The 23,150-nt window shown below is 28.4% G+C and overlaps 3 protein-coding genes and 1 non-coding gene across 6 annotated transcripts; 3 read left to right on the top strand and 1 right to left on the bottom strand.

The window, feature by feature from the left end:
- The first annotated feature begins 4,502 nt into the window (after positions 1-4,502).
- Trnap-ugg lies at positions 4,503-4,574 on the top strand. The gene has a single exon. It is a non-coding gene; the product is annotated as a tRNA-Pro (tRNA).
- A 691-nt stretch (positions 4,575-5,265) lies between these two features.
- Positions 5,266-8,501, bottom strand: LOC122498138 (translocon-associated protein subunit gamma). Its single transcript, XM_043605739.1, has 4 exons — positions 8,211-8,501; positions 7,701-7,828; positions 6,654-6,745; positions 5,266-5,577 (listed from the first exon to the last, which is right to left on the bottom strand). Exons 1-4 carry the CDS (start codon positions 8,338-8,340, stop codon positions 5,379-5,381), a joined length of 549 nt encoding a protein of 182 aa, XP_043461674.1. The 5' UTR covers positions 8,341-8,501; the 3' UTR covers positions 5,266-5,378.
- An 899-nt stretch (positions 8,502-9,400) lies between these two features.
- LOC122498119 lies at positions 9,401-17,466 on the top strand. Its single transcript, XM_043605702.1, has 4 exons — positions 9,401-9,453; positions 9,681-11,417; positions 15,452-15,483; positions 15,573-17,466. Exons 2-4 carry the CDS (start codon positions 9,711-9,713, stop codon positions 17,350-17,352), a joined length of 3,519 nt encoding a protein of 1,172 aa, XP_043461637.1. The 5' UTR covers positions 9,401-9,453; positions 9,681-9,710; the 3' UTR covers positions 17,353-17,466.
- Positions 17,467-19,548: 2,082 nt separating this feature from the next.
- LOC122498136 (putative ankyrin repeat protein RF_0381) lies at positions 19,549-22,646 on the top strand. 3 transcript variants are annotated; one of them, XM_043605737.1, is made up of 3 exons: positions 19,549-19,861; positions 20,736-22,186; positions 22,268-22,646. In XM_043605737.1, coding segments are annotated over exons 1-3 (1,671 nt in total). In that variant the 5' UTR covers positions 19,549-19,859; the 3' UTR covers positions 22,486-22,646. The 3 variants fall into 3 exon arrangements, with proteins under 3 accessions (XP_043461672.1, XP_043461673.1, XP_043461671.1); XM_043605738.1 differs by having other exon boundaries at positions 20,736-22,197; positions 22,268-22,454; XM_043605736.1 differs by having other exon boundaries at positions 20,736-22,646.
- Positions 22,647-23,150: the final 504 nt, after the last annotated feature.

Raw genomic sequence — 23,150 nt, 5'->3', positions numbered from 1 at the left:
AACCTCTCGGTAAATGAGGCGTTTGCTTTCATTAAAGAGAACTCAGCGGTGGTTTCAACCCCGCCTTTTCTCTCTCCCTCTCGGGAAACGCGAAAGCAAACTCTCGCCTGTTGTTCGCAATGTCCTAGCGGATCGTTGCAAGAAGAGAAGATCAGGGGAATACTTTTACAAGAATGGGAGTAAATCTATTAGCTACTAATAAAGCTAATCGGTTTTTTGCGAACATGCATTCGAAAAAAATGAAGGATTGCAGAAATTATTTACAGTATCAAATGAACTACATTTGGGGTAATCTATAAGACAAAATATGATAGAGACATCTAAGGATCCCACATAGCACAACATTTCGCAGCAAGTTTGGGGTAAGTTTGCCATAAAAGTTTAGTCATTAACAATACCCTGGATGAGATCAAGCATACTTTTAAATGTTTCTTAATTCGTAAATTAAATCAGGTTTAATATTTTTATTCCAATGATATACGACAATGATTTTCTGCAGATTGTGCCACAAAAACAGCAATAATTTTCCACTCATGTATAAGGTATGAGCTGTCAAAAGATTACAATTTACAAAGTTAGTTTTTTTAATTTACTCTACTTTAATCTCAATTTAAAATGAAATTAAAATTTAATAACTACATTATCTGAGATGAAATATTAATATTAAATGAAGAAACCTGGATGCTCTTAACTAAACAAAATTGCTATTTCCATTTGGTGATATAGTTTGCAGAAACTTTAATAATAATACATCACAACTTTCGCCTCCAATATACATCATATTCTTCATACAAGTGTGAAATACGAACTTAAGTACGAAGCGCAGCATGCATAAATGTACAGATTCTATTCCAGCTACATGTTAAATAACTAACATTAACTTTTACTTTGAAGTTTAAAGTCTTAAGCTCTACGTTATTAACAAGTTTCTGGAGAAACAATTTCAAAAAATGTATTGACTAAAAAATTGTTTAATAAAGGGTTATGCATGTATCCAAAAAATAAAACTTCTTTAACCTGGTTTATTAATGATAAACCAGGTTAAAATAATTCGTACTATTTTTGTTCGAAATTTCATTTAGAATTCGTGGCACAGAAAAAAATCATAACCATTATATTATTATTGTAAATAAGATTTGTAATATTCCCATTATAATGAGAAAGTATTCAATTTGTTTGGATATAAGCATACTGACAGAGTGTGCGGAATTCCATTTAGGATATAAGTTGGGCTTTGTCCCATTTCCACGGAATATCGGTACGTAGTAATTTGTATAGTAGTTCGGCTAAGATTGATAACTGAGGCTCGGGGGGTATTTTTAAATCGGCTCTACCTTTTCTGGATCTACTTGTAAGCCTTCGTGATTTACAATAAATCCTAAGTATCGGGCGGACGTTACTCCGAATTTTGTTGTTTCTGGATTGATCGTGAGATTCGCTTCTTGTAACCAGTTAATCACGATTTTTAACCACTTTTTATGATCCTTGAGTTATTCAATGATAAACTATCTTTTATTTTTGTAACGACTTATTCAAAAATCACACTTAAATCCTATCCACTCGAAATTCTTATACTATTCTTTCGTATTGAGTTTATTATCATTCTATCAAATTTTTTATATAGTCTTTTTGATTTATCCATAAATAGAATGATAAAAAGTAAACTCTAGAACTTTTGACTGTATTTGACTTCGGTGAAATCGCCATGCACGCAAATTGGCATACCGGAAATTTTTTCACTGATATTAGCGCCCCTACAGGAGAAAATATATACCTACTCTCATGCTCACCGTGTTAAGGGGATGTCAAAGTCGATTGGATTTTTGCATTGAGCTTCAATGGGAAAATCGCATCGACTTTGACATCCCCTTAAAAGTTTTGTTTACATACCCGGTAAGAAGAGCGGTTGATTAAAACAGATTAAATTGTTTACACAAAATTTCAAAAATGACATATTGGTTTAGCATTAAAAGCATAGTGAATTTTAACTATATATGCAGTCATTTTAATGCATTTTATTACCTTTTCATTAAAATGGAATAAATGGAAAATAAATGGAATTCTATTTACAAATTTTAGGCTGGAGTCCCATGGTAGCGTTTTGCGTTGCGTTTTGTAACTAGACCATGAGTGTGAGAGAGATGGTGATTTATGTTTGCTATATTTGCACTCATGGCCTAGTTATAAAACGCAACGCAAAACGGTGCCATGGGACTCCACCCTTAGGCTGGAGTCCCATGACAGCGTTTTGCGTTGCGTTTTGTAACTAGGCCATGAGTGTGAGAAAGATACAGATATAGGTTTTCTCTATTTGCACTCATTGCCTAGTTACAAAACGCAACGCAAAACGGTGCCATGGGACTTGACCCTTATGGTGTTAAACAGAATAAAATTGTTTTCAATTCTAATTACCCAATAAAAAGTAACATGCATACCGAATTAAATAGAATATAAATGTGTGCAGATGAATTATCTGTAAAGGAATTAAAACATGATGTAGGGTGACCAGACGTCCTGCTTTGAAAGGACATGTCCTTATTTTTTAACGTCTGTCCTGCTATCCTGCTTTTTTTACTATTGTCCTGCTTTTTCATAAATTTTAATATTTGCAGATATATTCAAATAGCAACACAGATTTTATGGCTAATATACAATAAGTATAACAATGACTTACTAAAAAAAATTTGAAGTTCAGAAAAGTATTTAAAAACCTAAAAGACTTCTGTGATACTTTTTGATATTTAGTTAAATTTTTTTGTATTTACAATTTTAAGTACATATTCTGGCAAATTATTTTTAAGAATATATATAAAGTATATTCAGGAATAGGTATAATATTTCAAACTAATTAAAATTTGTTATTAATTAATATTAATTATAGGAATAATATTTATTTTATCTATACAGCGAGCAACAATTAAAATTTTTATTAACGACGAGAAGAAGAGAGGGAAAAAGTGGGGGTAATGTCCTGCTTTGTCAACTAAGACATATGCCTAAAAACATGGAACTTCAAAAATGACATAAGTTTGGCATTGAAATGATTCAAAATTTAGCGATATTTGTATACATTTTAATCTATTTTAATCAACCTCTTTTTACCGGGTAATTTTTTCGTTTATGTACCAAGTTGATAATGACAATAAGGCAATAGTAAAATGAGTTGTTTTATAAAAAATTGCATGTCAAGTAATAAAGCAAATAAAAATGATTCCGATAAAAGTATTTTTTCAAAGCACCGAGAATGATAAGTTTATTTAATATACTGTTTTGTAATAGGGTAAAAGTTTTTATACTTTTACTAACAGACACTTATGAATTTAATTTAAAGAATTTTTGGTTGCTCACTTGGAGTCCTTTCTGTTTATATAACATATAAAATTATTTAATTCTGTTGATTTATTTTACGATATATCCAATATAATATACAACACTTACTCTTCTAACCTTAAATATCAATCAGCTGTCACAGATGAAATACTTAAAATGTAAAATTGCACTTATTTTACGTCTGGCGGCGCTGCTATCAGTGAACATGAGGCTATTACTTTTTGCGTGCCTGTCCATTTTACATCAGAGAAGTACAGTCAATTTCCCAATTGGAGATAAGTCTCCTTATACTCCTTCATGGTTAAATGTCAAAACGATGCGCGCGCATCCAAGTCCAACTCTGTGGCACTAGCATTTGAACTTACCTAAAGCTACTTCTACAACAACTTTTTCTTCATTGACATGAACGTGAAAACGATGCGCGCGCAATTATTTTACCTTCTGTTTGTGATTTCGTTTCCGGTTACGTTTCTATTAAGGTGCAATCCCATGGCACCGTTTTGCGTTGCGTTTTGTAACTAGGCCATGATCAATATACAAATAATAATATATCTGACCTTTTCTAACTCATGCTTTGCGTTAGCGAACGACGTTCGCAAAGTAGTTGTGCATTGGCCTTAAGTTTTACGATTTACGGATTACAATTTGTCAATGTGCTTTTGCCCGTATTTTTTTTTTTAGAAAGGAAAGGAAAAATAACAAAAATTTCCACGTTCTCAGTAATGTAAATTTACACCTTTTGCAGTATCCAGAATCTATTTAAAATTAGTCTCATCACCTAATTTATATCTAAAAAAATGTGTTTTGTAAATTTACAATTTATTTTTATACTTAATTTTTCAAAGATTACTTTGTAAAAATATATGGGCGTTTTTACGAAAACAATTCAATTGAATTTTTTTCCGTTCGTCAAGAAATTAAGGCAAGGTTTATTGATAAAATTAAAAACTAAGTTCCACATTTTTTAACCTTTTAAATGTCTTTTTTTTAAATGTTTCTTCGATAATATTATAAAAAATATAGTTTTATTTAATCACAGTGACACACGCTTTTTCGTGGAATTGCACAAAAATTATTGTTAAATTCGTTAAATTAGCATCAATTTCATTAGTGTTAAGTATATTTAAAAACATTAAAATGCAGATCATTTATTAAAGAAAAATATAACATATGGCCTCTTGGTCTAGGGGTATGATTCCTGCTTTGGGTGCAGGAGGTCCCGGGTTCAAATCCCGGAGGGGCCCTTTTTTTAATTTTTTGTTCACTAAATATTTTATATCTCAGTGAACAGTTAATATTTATTTATTATACTGTTTATATACTTAGCAATTAATTAATATTAAATTGCAAACTCATAATACAGCTGAAAATACTTTTTTTCTTTAATGTATCAACGAATTAGTAAAATTTGGAAATTTCTTTTTTTAAGAATTCAATTTATTAAAATATTTTACTTGAAACCTTATAAATAAAGATTCTCCTGCTAAAATATTCGATAAAATTTTCGGTGGATTATAAAAATATAAAAAAATTTTATTTTCAAAAATTAGAAAATCTAAATTTTTTTATTACATAATTTAATAAAATCGAAAGCTTGGTATCATTTTAAAACTCAAGAAATTATATACCTACTATGTTGATTGAGTTTTATTTTGAAAAAATAATAAATTCCACTTTCTTTTTGTTATAAACTACCTTTTATTACAAATTATAAACTTTTCTTTATAAACTATTAAAAATTGTGTCTTTACAGTTTACACTGCTTATAACTTCTTGGGAAGACAGACAAAAGTCAAATTTTAATAATATAAATTACAAACTCTAAAAAAAATTCTTAAAAACACCTTTTCATAAAATGATAATTATAAGTAAACAATGCATATAACTTTTTAATGAAGAGTTTGGAGAATGTAAATGAATTAACAAAAATCAATGTATGTATAAATATAACTGTACTTATGCACATAGAACAATTGTTACAAAAGGAGAACAATCGAAATATACTGAGTCTTACAGCGAAATAATTAATATATAAATATACAATTATTTTATTGAGTACCAGTGGATAGGAGTGCTAGCAAAATGCTAGTTGTTCCTATTGAGAAAACATAGTTGAATGCAGGCGTCAACGTCTTGAGAATATAAAATGACAGAAAAATAACGAGAGCCAAGAACAGAGCGTTATTGTAGAAAATTGAGAATGTCGTTGCTTCATAGTCAGCTACTTCATTTTTCTTCCACAGAATTCTGAAAAAAACATTGAAATTGATTTTATTTTATATAAGAAATTAGGCTAGAAATCAACTTCATAATATTATATAAAATGGCAAGAAAATTATAAATCCTCCTTGGAGAATTGATCATTGATATTTTATATTATCTTTTACCGAGTGATAAATTCTACAACTATTTTCATAGTTTTATATTTTTAAATCAAGAAGCAAATTTACACTTAATTTTACATTATTTAATTTAATTATACAATTTATTTTAAAAGAAATTCGTAAAATTTACAAAAATTTGTGAAACTGATAGTTTCAAAAGTATGTCGAAACAGTGAATTTTTAAAAATTCGTTGCTATTAAACAAATTTTTATCCACTATGATTTAGGAAGGATTTTCTCTGCTTCTCTTTATAGTGTACAACTTCTTTCTTTAGAGTTGCGTATGTTTATTAAAAAAGTAGAAAATAGATTAAAGGATGGATGTTAATTAAATAAGTTATGTAAATAAGTTTTAGTTGTTAGTTTGTGATGTTCATGTAGCTATTAAGCTGAGGAGTTTTGTTATGGAATTTGTAAAGACTCTTTAAAAGAGTATACAATGAAATAAATTATTATTATTATTACAACTTCTTTCTTAAATTTTAACATTTGACCCTCTTTTTGAAAATTAAAAATATAACGTTTTTTTGTTGTTGATACATTTTTTATTAAATAAGCAAAAAACAATTTTGAAATTAGAAATTAAAATTAATTTAAAATGTTTTACAAAGGGCTTATTAAATATGGTATATTTAAAATAAATGCAAAGAAATATTCTCTAAAATTCAATTTGCAATATAAAAAGAAATCAAAATTTTGTTTTGAAAAATTTTAAAGTTATTAAGGTGAAAAATTTTTTTAAATAAAAACACTTGTAATACAACTAGAAAAAAAAATTTTTATCTTTTTGAATGGCATTTAATCTTTACCCAATTCTAATTTTTAAAGGTTAATAGAGGTAAAAATTAAGTTGTTTATACCTTTAATACACTTTATAATTATAAATTGCTTCTTGATCATTTGCTAAATTAACTAATTTGATCAGCAATTAATTATTACCTCTCATCTTTCTCCTTCTTGCTCATTTTCTTATCTTCGGACAATTTTCGGCTCATTTCCCGTGTAACGGCATCTTCTCGCTTCACCGCAATCTGTTAATAAAATAATAGAATTATTTTTATAAAAAAATGTTTAGTAATACTTGAGTAATAATAATTTTAAAACACGATCTCTTTCGTAAACAATTGCCAATGTTAGGACTATTGAAATAATTCTTTCTACTATTTAATGAAACCAAATTACAAAAAATTCTTTTTACCATTATTAATGTTAAAGAATTTTTATATTAAATTAGATAATAACAAATGTATACTTTGGTTTGATGGAATAAGAGAAATAATTATTTAAAAAGTGCCTTAAATTGGTAATTATTTATAATGGGGGTCGTTTTATTTGAAAATAAATTATTGCAAACGAAAGCTGAGGTACAGAAAAAAATTGAAAAAGTAGACGGTGCTTAGCAAAATTGGTAAAATTGTGACCCCCCCCCTTCCCCATTTAAATTTTCGAAAAAGTCAAAAATGTTTTTTCGGTCACATTTCTACTTGATAGAACAATAAATTCCCCGAGTTTCAATTTTTTTCAAGAATTTGAAATTTCAACTTGGGACATTTCACGTAAAATCCCTCATAAATATAAAAATACATAAATTGAAGTTTGAAATAATTGAATAATGTTATAATTTAAATTTTTTTTTCAAATTTGGATAAATAGAAAATTTAGAGCAACTAAATTCGAAATTAATCAAAAATGAGATGAATTGGAATTATTGATGAAAGTTTAAAAAAATAAAATTAAAATTTATTAAAAATGTAAGTTGAGTAAAAATTTTGGAAACTAATCTTTTGATCAAGAATATTTGAAAAATGTTTCAAAATAGGTGAAAACTAACAAAATATGGGAACAAATTTTAAAAAATGAAAAAGCAAAAGGATGTAATCTCTGTAATTAGAATGCTTCATAAAATAATGAATGTAAAAGTAACTAAAATTAATGTAAGCTGCAATCAACAATAATAAATAATTTTAGAAAAAGTTAAATATTAACCTTATGTTTTAAAACGAATTTCGTATTTTTGTAGGCTATGGCAAGAGCATAAGTACTTGCTAAAGTCACAAGAACGAAGGAAATTAAATTTGCGTATAAGTCAATGAGATGTATCCTCCAGAAAAGCCCTGAAATCAAAGAAATCATAAATTTGCAACATATTTAAAATATTTGTCATCGAAATCACTCCAAAAAGTCAAGAGTTATTCAAATTTTACAAAGTATTTAGAATAAAATCCAACTGTATAAAAATCTCAAATACTAATCAATATTGTAACGAAATTATAACTATGAAAATTATGAAAAATAGTAAATTTTATTAAACATTAATGTTTACAAAAGATAGAGAAAGCTAACCCTAAATAAGACGATGGAAAATATTGCAAACCATGACTTAAAAGAATCGTTTATTTAATGTAAACAATATGTTCAGAGACTAATTTTCATAGACTTATGTATAGAGTAACACGATATATTTTCAATGTTGTAAATAAATGTGTATTTACTTACAGATGGGAATAGATGACACAATAAAAGCATTGCCGTAAAACAATGCTGAAGACTTTGTTGAAACATTTCTTGAGAAATCTTGAAGTAAAAGTTCCTCTTCTTTTGTAAATGCTTTCGACTTTCCAGACATGTTTTATTTATTTTATTGGTCACGTTATTGTGTCAAACTAAATAAAAATTTGTGAGAGCAAAAGTGGCACGCGTGGAGAGTTTTAAATGTAATGTAACTTGAGGAACTGACAATTGTTGACGACGTAGGAAGCGCATGCGCGTACAGCGGTGTGGCACTTGCAACGTGTACTGTTGAACGTCATTTCTGTGACGGAAGGCCTCTAGTGATGTTTTTAGTAACTTTTTACATAAAAGGAGAAATCGAAAATCTCTAGAAAATTCTAGTGGTAAAGTTTAGGAAATTTTCATTTAAATATTTTACTACATTGAAATAACTATTTATGTGCTTATAATAAAGGTGCATTTATATGACTACTTATTTGTCTTTATAAAATTTCAAATATTTATTTTCTAAAGGTATATCCACATGTGCTAGCAGGGTTGGGTCAATAAGTTCTAATGGTGTAAAGGTACTGCCACAGCTCTTGTTGACAGCTGCCTGCGCAGGCAGCTGTCCTCAATTTAGGCGGAAGATTTAAATCATTTGCACTCATGGCCTAGTTACAAAACGCAACGCAAAACGGTGCCATGGGACTCCACCCTAAGGTAGTCCAAGTTGGGTGGGGGAAATGCAATATGGCTGACATCAGCTGATTTACCGGAGGACAAACAATGCATTGAATTCAATGGGACAAATCAGTTTTTTAACCATAACTTTTTAAATATTCATTTTTGAACCATAGTGTAATGGAAAATTATTCTTTATTTATCGAAATCTATTTTTTAAAACAATAAAATTTAATTTTTTGGTTTTATTGTTTTAAAAAATAGATTTCGATAAATAAAGAATAATTTTCCATTACACTATGGTTCAAAAATGAATATTTAAAAAGTTATGGTTAAAAAACTGATTTGTCCCGTTGAATTCAATGCATTGTTTGTCCTCCGGTAAATCAGCTGATGTCAGCCATATTGCATTTCCCCCACCCAACTTGGACTACCTTATCTGTTGATAACCCATCTATGATTTTAATTTTAATGATTGTAAATTGTAATCATATCAGTCATGTTGAACATTTTAAAATATAAAAATTAAAGAAATTGATTTTTTTCTTAATTTTGTAATTGAGACGTAAGTAAAGAAAAATTATTTTAGTAAAATATCTTAAATTCTTTCTGTTTGACCTGAACGCTTCGCAATATTTGATAATTAGTCCAGAATGTGGATTTTAGGTTATAAACCGTTGTCATATTGTCATGTAAACAAATTTAAAAAATACAGAAAAAAGATATTTACAGTTGAAATAATAATAAGAAATTATTTTCTTACCACAACTAATTCAATATATTCATTTTCAGGGCACATACACTTTTTCTTACCAAAACACAATGGAATCGGAATTTTTAAAACTTATGGACGAAAGAAAAAATGCGAGACATTTTTCTCGATTAAAAAATCCTCTAGAAAAATCACTACAGTTTGGTTCCATCGTGGAAATTCAAGATATCCTCCGTGAAAAATATGCAGCAACGTTATCACCAGAAAATGATTGGGCGAAGAAATGTAGACAAATTATAAATATTTGTCTGGACAAAAAACTTAACGTTAACATGAAAAGCACATATTATTTTGCTTTATTACAATTTGTGATAAAACATCTCGACGAAGATTTTGAATCAGTTTTCAAGAAATGCGAAAAATTTAATATTAATGCTTGTAATTATCTATATAATAACTACGGGACAAAGTCTTTACTGCATTTTGCGATAAAATTAAGAAAACAGAATGTAGTGAAAATTCTAATAGAATTTGGTGCAAAGGTTGATGTAAGAGACGGCAATAAACAAACACCTTTATTTCACGCCGTTCAAACTAAACAAACAGAAATAGCAGAAATGCTTCTAAAAGCGGGAGCGAATGTTAATGCGAAAGATTATTGTAATATGATGCCAATTAATTTTGCTTTTGGCGAAAGAGAAGATACTAGTAGCAATGAAAAATACAAACCCTCGAAGTTGGTGACGCTCTTGTGTTCGTATGGAGCTGAGTTAAATTTCAAAAATTGTGGTTCCGGAAATACATTGGTTGCTGCTTGCGAAATTGGCAATTTAAAAGAAATGGAATTTTTAATTGAACATGGAGCTGATTTATTGTCTACTGATGAGTACGGCAGAACGGCAATAAATCGTGCAGCCATAAAATATAATTACAATATTGTCGATTTTCTATTACGTCAGGGTGTTGATATTAATGTTAAAGATATCGAATACCAAAATACTATTCACGAACTATCAAATACTAAAGCGAACATTAAGAGAATGATTGCAAATGCTGGAGACAACACCTATGAAGCTATTAGCGTCGATTGGAATTTAAATTTTATAAGCGATGAAGTGAAAAAATCGGCAGAGATGATAGAATTTTTAACGGATAATGGCGCAGATATAAATAGTTTAGATTATCAAGAAGTTACTCCTTTGATGATAAGCGTTGAAACTGATGCTCTTGAAATTACTGAATGCCTTTTGGAGTTAAATGCCACAATTTACGAGCACAAAGTATTTTTCATGAGAGGTCGAATGTTTCCTCATGTTCTTGAAACGACCGATTTTTCTTCTAATGGAATTAATACGTGGGCAGTAATAACAGCATATTCAGCACTTAAAAATATTTCTGCTTATGAAAAGTTTCCATCTGAGCATTTTAAATGGATTCATAGCTTATTTGAGGAGTGCAAAGAAGAAGTTATTAAAATGCGAGGAAAAAAAATATGGGCTGATAGAAAAGTTTCATTCTTCGACTTTCTAAATAAAGATTTGATGGATGTGACAAAATTTTTCAGAAATTGTGAAATAATGTCTGTTTTGAAATCTGACAAATATGACGAATTTCCATGTTACGCATATTTGTTTGAAAAGCGTATGGAGAGAGTGCAGAAGATGAAACATTGTCAGAATGTTTTTATACGTTTTCTGAAAGAGTTTTTTAAGAGAAATTTACCAACCGTGGCAGTTGATAAAATTATGAATTACTTGACAGCTGGAGACCTTCGCAATTTTGGAAGAGCGCTCTGCATAACGAAAAAAACACCTAATGCATATTTCATTTAAATAGTTTATTGTTTATGAAAAATAATAAATTTCGTACATTATAAGAATCATTCACGACGAGAAAAAGTATTGTTGTAATATTTTTCAAAACAATTAATTTATTTTTGTTAATTGTAAAATTCTTTACAAAAATTCAGTTACTTTTAATACAATTTTAATAAAAGTTCATTAAAAAAATCCAAAAAAATTCAATTATTTCTATGCAAAGTAAAATTCATCACAAGAATTAAGTTATTTCTTATAAATAATAAAATTCTTTTTAGGAATTCAATTATTTTCAATACAATTTTAATGAACTTCAATAATCAAATATTTCTTCATAATTATTAACAGACACGTTTATTTTCCAAAATTAAAAAAAAAATTTATTTAATTTGTCTGTTTGTCCGGTTGTTTAATTCAATTACTTTCAAACTTTTCAGTAATTCAAATTATTCAAAAAACTTCATTATTTAAAAGAATTGAATTATTTACAAAAACTCTAATAAAATTATTTAAAAGACTTTATTTTTCTATATCAATAATTTTTTAAGAAAATTTTAATACTAAAATTATTAACAAAATCGATTACATTGAAAAAATAAAAAATTTTTTTTTGAAAGAATGTAATTATTGTCAAAATCTTTAATAATATTTATTTTTTAATTAAATTATTTTCAAAAAATGTTTTAAAAAAATTTAATAATTAAATGTTTAATTTCAATTATTAAGAAATACGATTATTATAAAAACTTGAAAGAAATTTTTCATAAAATTCAATTACATTCAAAATTTTTAAAATTTTTTAAATTTTCTATTTAAAAAAAATGCAAATAAGTTCTTCTAAATAATTGAATTAGGAGTTTCTAAAATTGTTCCCAAGAATTCAATTATGAATAATTATGACGTTTTCTAAAGGTGTATCCACATGTTCTAGCAGAGTTGGGTCAATAAGTTCTATTGGTAATAATAACGAGACCCACCTCTCCACTTGACCACTTTTCTTTTAAGGATTATTGACCCTATTTTCAAAATGAGCAGAATTGGTTCATATTCTGAGAATTAAAAGATAATATTTGTAGAAATATTACTGTAAAATTTGATTAACTTTCAGAACCTGGTTTAAAAGTTACAAACATTAATATTAACATATAGCTTTTAATGGTAATCGAAAATAATTACACGTCTTCTTAAACACTTTTATCAATTTTGACGAAAAAAATGAGCAGATTTTTACATAATTTTAGTATGTTATTCTTTGATTCTTTAAGTTTAATTATGGTGAATTTGAATGTAATTCAGAATCTAGTTTTTGAAAAAAAAGTCACGAAAGTTTGAAAATAATTATTAATTGGGAAAATATGTACTTCCAAATGTATAGATTTGGCAACATCGCTTTATAAATATACACAAAGTTTACATGTGTGAGAATATGAAAGGGGCGAAAAAACGCTAAAGAGAAAAGGCGGGAAAATATGTTTCGTGTTTTTCTCTTATGAAATTACTTACTTTAACAAAAAGATATACAATAAAATAATTACTTATAATTATAAACACTGAACCTCAACATTTGTAGGAGGCTTGCTGTCAGCCAGCGAAAGCTGGCTTTTTATAAAGAATATATAAATCCATTTTAAACAGAATTACATCTAAACTAAAATTTAACCTAAACATCAAAATATGTTTGTCTAGTTTATCATGCTTTTTCTAAAATATAACCTACAAATGAATGAGCATTCAAGATATTAGAAAAGTCAGATTTAATTAAATAAAATTTTTCATTAATGATGTTTCGCTTTTTAAAACTGTCTGCTCAGATGTATAATTGATTTGAAAATGATTTTTCTCCCAATTCAGACAGTTATTAAAAAATCGGAAAAAATACCAGATATCCTGAATATTTTATCTTTCATTTGCGCACAAAAAGTAAAATATTTATTTACATTTACAATGTCAGAAAGTTAAATAGAAAAAAGTTAAACAAATGTGTGGTACATAAAATTACCGCCAGGGGGCAGCACCTAATGGGCACATCAAATTTTCACATTTTACTTCCTTTAGGTCAGACGTTACCAGACGCCATTATTTGTTTTTAACTATATGTATATATATAGTGAATTTGTAGTCAGGTTTGCCACCCTTGACATACAAAAAGAAGGAAATGCTGTGTTGTCACGTCTTACTTTGACTTTTTCAATATCCAAAAATAATGTTTAAAAATAATTTAACTCTATTTTTTTTGCATGTAACAATATTTTTTATGATTTCACATACACTGTTCATAAAAGAATGCTTTCTAAAGCTAATAATCCTGTTTGTAAAATATTATTATTTTTTTTTGTTAAGTTGTTGTACACTCCCCGACAAAAGTTAATTTCTTAAAATAAATATTATAAATCTAAATATATACATTTTACAATTATAAATTCTTCTAAAAACTATTAAAAATGTTATATCTTTAAAGAAATTAATTGTTTGACATATTAAAATGACTCCGTATTAGTGTTATTTTATACTCCTATGTCACTAACTTTTGATTTTGTGTACCTGGGTCAATAATCCTTAAAGGTTATGTTATGAATGAACATCCTTAGGATCCTTAGAAAAAATTAACACATTGAAATTGCGGAGTCCCTACTGTATTATATATAATATTATAAAAAATTATTTATTTACATACGTGTGACATTCAAGACGCTTTAGGGTGTGATCCCATGTGAGCAGAATTCGTCGACCGAAAGCAGAAAATCATGAGAGTGAAAAGAACAACAATATCTACCTATCTCTTTTGCACTCGTGATTTTCTGCTTTCGGTCGACGTATTCTGCTCACATGGGATCGCACCCTTAAAATAGTATTTTTAACAACTTTAATAGTTATAAGTATAACCTACTAATTCAAATTTGAAATATGAAGCATTTTACGTGAAATGTCCTAAGTTGAAATTTTAACTTCTTGAAAAAATTGAAACTCAGGGAATTTGTTGTTCTATCAAGTAGAAATGTGCCCCAAAAAACATTTTTGATTTTTTCAAAAATTTGGAGTGAGTAGAGGGGGGTCAATTTGACCAATTTTGCTAACACTGGCTTTGTGAATTTTTTCTGAACATACTTGGAATGGGATAAATTTTGTAGAATATGTTTCTGAAAGGTTTTTTCGTCCTCTTTCTAATGGTGAATTTTATTTTTTTATATTTTAAAAATTTACCCGAATTTTTGATAATTAATATTTAATTTTCAATTTCCCAAAAATCGGTCCGTTTTATTTGAAAATAAATTATTGCAAACGAAAGCTGAGGTTTTTCCTGTCGGCATGTAAATTTGCAGAATGACCTTTTTTTTGTTTTTGAGTTATTAAATTTCAAAGAATAAAAAAAACTTATGTCGAAAGCGTAATATACATCAAAAACTCTCAACTTACGCGTAACTTCATGCGCCACCATGTGCCACATTGTAATTTTTTTTTTTTTTGATTTTTTACAGTGCGTTGTCAGCAAGACAATAATTGCTCTTTGAAATCCACGTGTCGACGATTAAAACATTCTGAACTTACTATTGTTAAAAATTTCAATATGACGAATTTCATTACTGTTCGATGGTTTCTAAATGCAAACATATTATTGAAAATTCTGTGTTTTTTAACTCAAGAAGACAAATAGAAAACGTGATTATTTAAAACCACAGTTTCTTAAAGGTTGCAATATTTAAAATATTTTCAAATTATAAACAAATTTCAAAAATATAAAATAATCAAATTATTGTTTGTTTACATTTAAATTAACTTTTTAATCATAAAAAATCTTTATTTCAAGTTTTATATTTTTTTTAAATAAATGTCAAAATTTTGAAAAATTCCTTATTTTAAAATATTTTAAGTAAATAACGTTTTTTTATTTTTATTAGTGAGTTATATGTGTTTTATAATTATTCTAGCAAATACAGTAGAACCTCGATTATCCGAACTAATTCAGGTAAATCCTATAGTTAGGATAATAGAAATTGCAATCGAGGTTTTTTTTTAAAAATTATTTTCATATTTAGCAGCCATCGATATTACTGTATCCTAATCCGATGTATAAAGATCTAAAAAAGATATTCACTGTAAAAATCATATTAGGAATTTATTTTCTTACCTCAACTAATTCAATATATTCATTTTCAGGGCGTATTCATTATATTATTACAATCGCACAATGGAATCAGAATTTTTAGAAATTATGGACGAAAAAAAAAATGAGAAAAGTTTTGTTCGAGGCAAAAATCCTCTGGAAAGAGCATTACAATTTGGTTCCATCGTGGAAATTCAGGATATCCTCCGTGAAAAATATGCAGCAACATTATCACCAGAAAATGATTGGGCGAAAAAATGTAGACAAATTATAAATATTTGTCTAGACAAAAAACTTAATGTTAACATGAAAGAGACAAATTATTGTGCCTTATTACATTTTGTGATGAAGCATCTCGACGAAGATTTTGAATCAGTTTTCAAAAAATGCGAAAAGTTTGATATAAATGCTTGTAATAATCCTTTTTATATGATCGATATATATATATCATCCGAGTTAATGTCATTACTGCATTTTGCGATAGAAGAAAGAAAACGGAATGTAGTGAAAGCTTTAATAGAATTTGGTGCTGATGTCGATGTAAAAGACGGCCTTGAACAAACACCTTTATTTTACGCCGTTAAAACTAAACAAACAGAAATAGCAGAAATGCTTTTAAAAGCGGGAGCGAATGTTAATGCGGAAGATTCTAATAATATGATGCCAATTAATTTTGCTTTTGGCGAAAGAGAAGATACTAGTAGTAATGAAAAATACAAACCCTCGAAGTTGGTGACGCTCTTGTGCTCATATGGAGCTGAGTTAAATTTCAAAACCAATGGTGGCGGAAATACGTTGGTTGCTGCTTGCAAAATTGGCAATTTAAAAGAAATAGAATTTTTAATTGAACATGGAGCTGATTTATTGTCTACTGATGAGTACGGCAGAACGGCATTAAATCTTGCAGCCGTCAAATATAATTACAATCTTGTCGATTTTCTATTATGTAGAGGTGTAAATATTAATAATTATAATTACGAGGGGGGAAGTGTTATTCAACACCTGTCAAAAATTGTAGATAACATTAGAGAGGCGACTTTTCGTAAAAGAGACAATTCCTATGAAGTTATTAGTATTGATTGGAATTTAGATTTTATAGGTGATGAAGTGAAAAAAGCGGCAGAAATGATAGAATTTTTAGCTGATAATGGCGCAGAATTAAATACTTTGGATGATGAAAACATTACTCCTCTAATGACAAGCATTCGTTTTAATGCTCTTGAAATAACCGAATGCCTTTTGGAATTAAACGCCAAACTTTACTATAATGACGATCATCCGATTTATGTTTGTGACGGTTTCAACAGTAACGTAGATACAGAATTTCATTCTAATAACATTACTACCTGGGTACTATTAACAGCATTTTTAGCACTTAAAAATATCGATATTAAAAACTATAGTTATTCACAATATATAAATTTTGATTCGGTCTTTTCCTTTTATGAAAAGTGCAAAGAAGAAATAATTAAAATGGAAGAAAGAAGAATATGGGCAGATCGAGAAGTTTCATTTTTTGACTTTCTAAATGAAGATTTGTTGAAGGTGACAAAATATTTCAGAAATTGTGATGTAATGTATGTTTTGGAATCTGACAAATATGACGAATTTTCAGGTTACAAATATTTGTTTGAGAAGCGGATACAGAGAGTTGAGAAAATGAAAAATTGTCAGAATGTTTTTATTCGTTTTATGAAAGAGTTTTTTAAGAGAAATTTACCAAGTGTAGTAATTGATGAAATAATGAATTACTTATCAGCTGGGGATTTTCGCAACTTTGGAAGAGCGTTGTGTATAACAGAAAAATCACCTAATGGAAAATATTTCATTTAAATAGTTTATTGTTTATGAAAAATAATTTCATACATTACAACAAAACATTCACGTTAAGAAAAAGTATTGTTGACAGTATTTTTCTAATCTTTTGATAATTACTACTTTTAGTACTTTTGTACTATTGAAAATTTTGTGTTATTTTGATAATAAAATTATGATTTCATGTGCGATTTTGATTTAATTTACTATTTACTTATATGAAATTTTTACAAATGTTTTTAAACCTAACAATATATTTTATTTAATTAACCTTTAAACTATTATGTCGGTTTTCTTTGTTTGTAACTTTCAAAGTATAATAAAAACTTGATCTTTTCAGTATAGTTTCGTATTTTATGAAAATCTGTTAGGTGACAACTTTTTCAAAAATTTATATTCGTTAAATTTTGTATTGTAACATATAAAAGTAAAAAAAAATTGAATCAAAATAATATAGAAATGACTTTTTTATGTTAAAAAGTAAAAAATATTTATAATAGTTGTCTTTAGAAAATTATACTAATTCCGCCTGCCAAACGATTATAAAAATTTATGAAAAATTAAAAAAAGCTTTTAAATAACAGAAATAATATTCAATAAAAGCTGGCGTTTCGGAACGGAGTTATTTTATAACACCAGTTTTCTTTCAAAATTTTTTAAAATTATTATTGTACTAAAAATTATTAAATCACATAGGGCTCTGTCCTTTTTGAAAGAATTTACAATAATTATGGAATTTTTCAGGAGAGTCAAAAAACTTTTCAACAGAATTTTTAGGTTATATTGTTATAGAACAAAACGAACAAAACGTGAACAAAACTTTAGGCCTAAGCACAACTGAGTGGATTCGGGGGATTCGGGAAACGGTTACGGGTAAAGGCCAACGCAGAATAGATCTGTAACCGGAACCGCAATCGTAACCGTAAGCGCAAGAATGAGTTAGAGAAGAATAAACAATATACCTATCCTTCTCTAACTCATTCTCACGCTTACGGTTACGATTGCGGTTCCGGTTACAGATCTATTCTGCGTTGGCCTTTAAGAAGGATAAACAATATACCTATCCTTCTTTAACTCATTCTTACGGTAACGCTTACGATTGCGGTTCCGGTTACAGATCTATTCTGCGTTGGCCTTATTCTTTTTGATAAACCGCATCTATATGTTTGTAATTTTAATGATTGTAAATTGTAAGGCTGGAGTCCCATGGCAGCGTTTTGCGTTGCGTTGTAAAGGCCTTTCTCCAATAGGTTTTAAAAAGTGTGCGAATGACTGCGTCTGCGTCGGTTGCTATAGCAACACATGCTAAAATCAACGCAACGCAGTCATTCGCAGACAAACGCAAAGTTTTTGGATCCTATTGGAGAAAGGCCTTAATGAGAGAGAATGCAGCAAACGTATATTTGCGTCTTTTTCTCTCCCATTACGACGCAACGCAAAACGCTGTCATGATGGAGAGTCCACAATAGGTGCAAAAGGCAAGAAGTGCAAGTGCGAACCAATGCTAAATGTATAGGAATCGCACTTGCACTTGGACTTACTACCTGCATTTTGCGAGACGCATGATTTTCCCCTAAACGCCAAGTGGTCGAATGTTCAAATGGTCGAATACCAAGTAGTCGAATCGTTAACTGGTCGAATGCTAGAAACATCGAATAGTCAAAACGTCGAATGTTCAAAACATCGACTCATCAATTGATCGAATGTTCAAAACGTCGAATCGTCATTTGGTCGAATGCTCAAAACGTCGAATCGTCAAAAATTCGAAAAATTTGCTTGGTTTAAGTTAATGTTGACTTAAACCAAGCAAATTTTTCGAATTTTTGATGATTCGACGTTTTGAGCATTCGACCATTTGAGAATTCGACGTTTTGAGCATTCGACCATTTGAGGATTCGATGTTTTTAGCATTCGACCATTTGACGATTCGACGTTTTGAACATTCGACCATTTGAGAATTCGACGTTTTTAGCATTCGACTATTTGACGATTCGACCTTTTGAGTATTCGACCATTTGACGATTCGACCTTTTGAACATTCGACTATTTGACGATTCGACGTTTTTAGCATTCGACTAAATGACGATTCGACGTTTTGAACATTCGACCATTTGAGAATTCGATGTTTTTAGCATTCGACCATTTGACGATTCGACCTTTTGAGCATTCGACCATTTGACGATTCGATGTTTTTAGCATTCGACCATTTGAGAATTCGACGTTTTGATCATTCGACAAATTGACGATTCGATATTTTGAACATTCGACGTTTTTAGCATTCGATGTTTTTAGCATTCGACCAGTTAACGATTCGACTACTTGGTATTCGACCATTTGAACATTCGACCATTTGTCGTTTAGGGGAAAATCATGCGTCTCCATTTTGCACATATTGTGGACTCTCCATAAGACTCCACCCTAATCATCTGTTATAAACAAGTTGTAAAGTACAATGAACTTTTTTGAACATTTTGACATATATAAAAGATAAAGAAATTGATTTTTTTCTTAATTTTTTACCTGAAATGTAAGTAAAGAAACATATATTAGTGAAAGATCTTAAATTCTTTCTCTTTGACCTAAATGCTTCGCTATATTTGATGGTTAGTCCAGAATGTAAATTTTAGGTTATAAATCGTTTTGTCACATTGTCATATACATAAACAATGCAAGACATAATTGTTCTTTGAAATCCACGTGAAGACGATTAAAACATTCTGGACTTACCATTGTTAAAAATTTCAATATGACGAATTTCATTACTATTCGATGGTTTCTAAATGAAAACATATTATTGAAAATTCTGTGTTTTTTAATACTCAAGAAGACAAATAGAAAACGTGATTATTTAAAACGACGCAGTTACTTGAAAGTTACAATTTTTTAAATATTTTTAAAGTTTAAAGAAATTTCAAAAATATAAAATAATCAAATTGTTTGTTTACAGCTAAATTAACTTTAAATCATAAAAAATCTTTATTTCAAGTTTTATATTTTTTTGAAAATAAATGTCAAAATTTTGAAAAATTACCTTACAAATATTTTAAGTTTTTTTTTAATATTTAAAAATTTATTTATTTATTATTTTATTTTATTTATATTTTAAAATATTTTAAGTAAATAACGTTTTTTTATTTTTATTAGTGAGCTATGTGTTTTATAATTATTCTAGCAAATACAGTGGAACATCAATTATCCGAACTAATTCAGGTAAATCCTATAGTTAGGATAATAGAAATTGCAATCGAGGTTTTTTTTTGAAAATTGTTTTCATATTTAGCAGCCATCGATATTACTGTATTCTAATCAGGTGTACAAAGATCTAAAAAAGATATTTACTGTATAAATAATATTAAGAATTTATTTTCTTACCTCAACTAATTCAGTATATTCATTTTCAGGGCGTATTCATTTTTGTATTACAATGGCACAATGGAATCAGAATATTTAGAAATTATGGACAAAAGAAAAAATGCGAGTCGTTTTTCTCGAGAAAAAAATCCTCTAGAACAAGCACTGCAGTTTGGTTCGATTGTCGAAATTGAAGACATACTTTGTGAACAACATCAAGCAACATTATCGCCAAAAAATGATTGGGCGAAAAGATGTAGACAAATTATAAATATTTGTTTGGAGAAAAAACTTAACGTTAACGTGGAAGAAACAAATTATTGTGCCTTATTACATTTTGTGATGAAGCATCTCGACGAAGATTTTGAATCAGTTATCAAAAAATGCGAAAAGTTTGATATAAATGCTTGTAATTATCTACATAATAACTACGAGACAAAGTCTTTACTGCATTTTGCGATAAAAGTAAGAAAACAGAATGTAGTGAAAGTTTTAATAGAATTTGGTGCAAAGGTTGATGTAAGAGACGGCAATAAACAAACACCTTTATTTCACGCCGTTCAAACTAAACAAACAGAAATAGCAGAAATGCTTCTAAAAGCGGGAGCGAATGTTAACGCGGAAGATTCTAATAATATGATGCCAATTAATTATGCTTTTGGCGAAAGAGATGATACTAGTAGTAATGAAAAATACAAACCCTCGAAGTTGGTAACGCTCTTGTGTTCGTATGGAGCTGAGTTAAATTTCAAAAATTGTGGTGGCGGAAATACATTGGTTGCTGCTTGCGAAATTGGAAATTTCAAAGAAATAGAATTTTTAATTGAACATGGAGCTAACTTATTCACCTGTGATGATGACTATAAATCGGCATTAGAAGTTGCAGCCGTAAAATATAATTACAGTCTTGTCGATTTTCTATTATGTAGAGGTGGAAATAATTATAAATACGAGTGGGGACTTGTTATTCGTCACCTGTCACAAACTGTAGACAACATTAGAGAGGCGTTTTATCATAATAGAGACGATTCCTATGAAGCTATTAGTATAGATTGGAATTTAGATTTTATAGGTGACGAAGTGAAAAAAGCGGCAGAGATGATAGAATTTTTAGCTGATAATGGCGCAGAATTAAATACTTTGGATGATGGAAACATTACTCCTCTAATGATAAGCGTTCGTTATAATGCTCTTGAAATTACCGAATGCCTTTTGGAATTAAACGCCATAATTTACGATAGTGAAGATTATCCGATTTATGACAGTTTCAGCCGTCACATAAATACAGAATTTCATTCTGATAAAATTACTACGTGGAAACTATTAACAGCATTTTTAGCACTTAAAAATTACGATATTGAAAGCTATAGTTGTTCAAGATATATAAATTTTGATTCGATCTTTTCCATTTATGAAAAGTGCGAAGAAGAAGTTATTAAAATGCGAGGAAAAAAAATATGGGCTGATCGAAAAGTTTCATTCTTCGACTTTCTAAATGAAGGTTTGTTGAAGGTGACAAAATATTTCAGAAATTGTGATGTAATGTCTGTTTTGAAATCTGACAAATATGACGAATTTCCAGGTTACAAATATTTGTTTGAGAAGCGGATACAGAGAGTTGAGAAAATGAAAAATTGTCAGAATGTCTTTATACGTTTTCTGAAAGAGTTTTTTAAGAGAAATTTACCAAGTGTAGTAATTCATGAAGTAATGAGTTACTTGACTGCTGGGGATTTTCGCAACTTTGGAAGAGCATTCTGTATAACAGAAAAATCACCGAATGGAAAATATTCCATTTAAATAGTTTATTGTTTATGAAAAACAATTTCATACATTACAACAAAACATTCACGTTAAGAAAAAGTATTGTTGACAATATTTTTCTAATTTTTTATAATTACTACTTTCATTATTTTTGTACTATTGGAAATTTTTTGTTATTTTGATAATAAAATTATATTATTTCATGTGCGATTTTGATTTAATTTACGTTACTTATGAAATTCTTACAAGTTTTGTTTAAACCTTACAATATTTTGTTTTTTTAATTAATCTTTAAACTATTATGTCGGTTTTCTTTGTAACTTTTTTTCAAAGTACAATAAAAACTTTATCTTTTCAGTCTAGTTTCGTATTTTCTAAAAATCTGTTAGGTGACAACTTTTTCAAAAATTTTAGTTAAATTTTGTATTGTAACATGTAAAAGTAAAAAAAATTGAATCAAAATAATATAGAAATGACATTTTTATGTTGAAAAGTAAAAAATATTTATAATAGTTCTCTTTAAAAAATTATACTAATTCCGCCTGCCAAACGATTATAAAAATTTATGAATTTTAACTAAAGAAAAATTAAAAAAAGCTTTTAAATAACGGAAATAATATTCAATAAAATCTGGCGTTTCGGAACGGAGTTATTTTATAACACCAGTTTTCTTTCAAAATTTGTTTTAATTATTTGACTAA

This window comes from Leptopilina heterotoma, unplaced genomic scaffold, assembly GCF_015476425.1.
Source record: "Leptopilina heterotoma isolate Lh14 unplaced genomic scaffold, ASM1547642v1 Lhet_142, whole genome shotgun sequence".
Classification (NCBI taxonomy): domain Eukaryota; kingdom Metazoa; phylum Arthropoda; class Insecta; order Hymenoptera; family Figitidae; genus Leptopilina; species Leptopilina heterotoma.
This window is presented reverse-complemented; position numbering and strand designations above follow the sequence as displayed.

Bases quoted from the DNA above. Each gene is read 5' to 3' on its own strand.
- LOC122498138 (XM_043605739.1), bottom strand. From the start codon at position 8,340: ATGTCTGGAAAGTCGAAAGCATTTACAAAAGAAGAGGAACTTTTACTT. The intron at 7,829-8,210 runs GTAAGTAAATAC...CTTTGATTTCAG, and splicing joins TGTGTCATCTATTCCCATCT to GGCTTTTCTGGAGGATACAT. The intron at 5,578-6,653 runs GTAATAATTAAT...TGTTTTTTTCAG, and splicing joins AAGAAGGAGAAAGATGAGAG to AATTCTGTGGAAGAAAAATG.
- LOC122498119 (XM_043605702.1), top strand. From the start codon at position 9,711: ATGGAATCGGAATTTTTAAAACTTATGGACGAAAGAAAAAATGCGAGA. The intron at 11,418-15,451 runs GCATATTTCATT...TTTCATATTTAG, and splicing joins TAACGAAAAAAACACCTAAT to CAGCCATCGATATTACTGTA. The intron at 15,484-15,572 runs GTATAAAGATCT...ATTCATTTTCAG, and splicing joins TTACTGTATCCTAATCCGAT to GGCGTATTCATTATATTATT.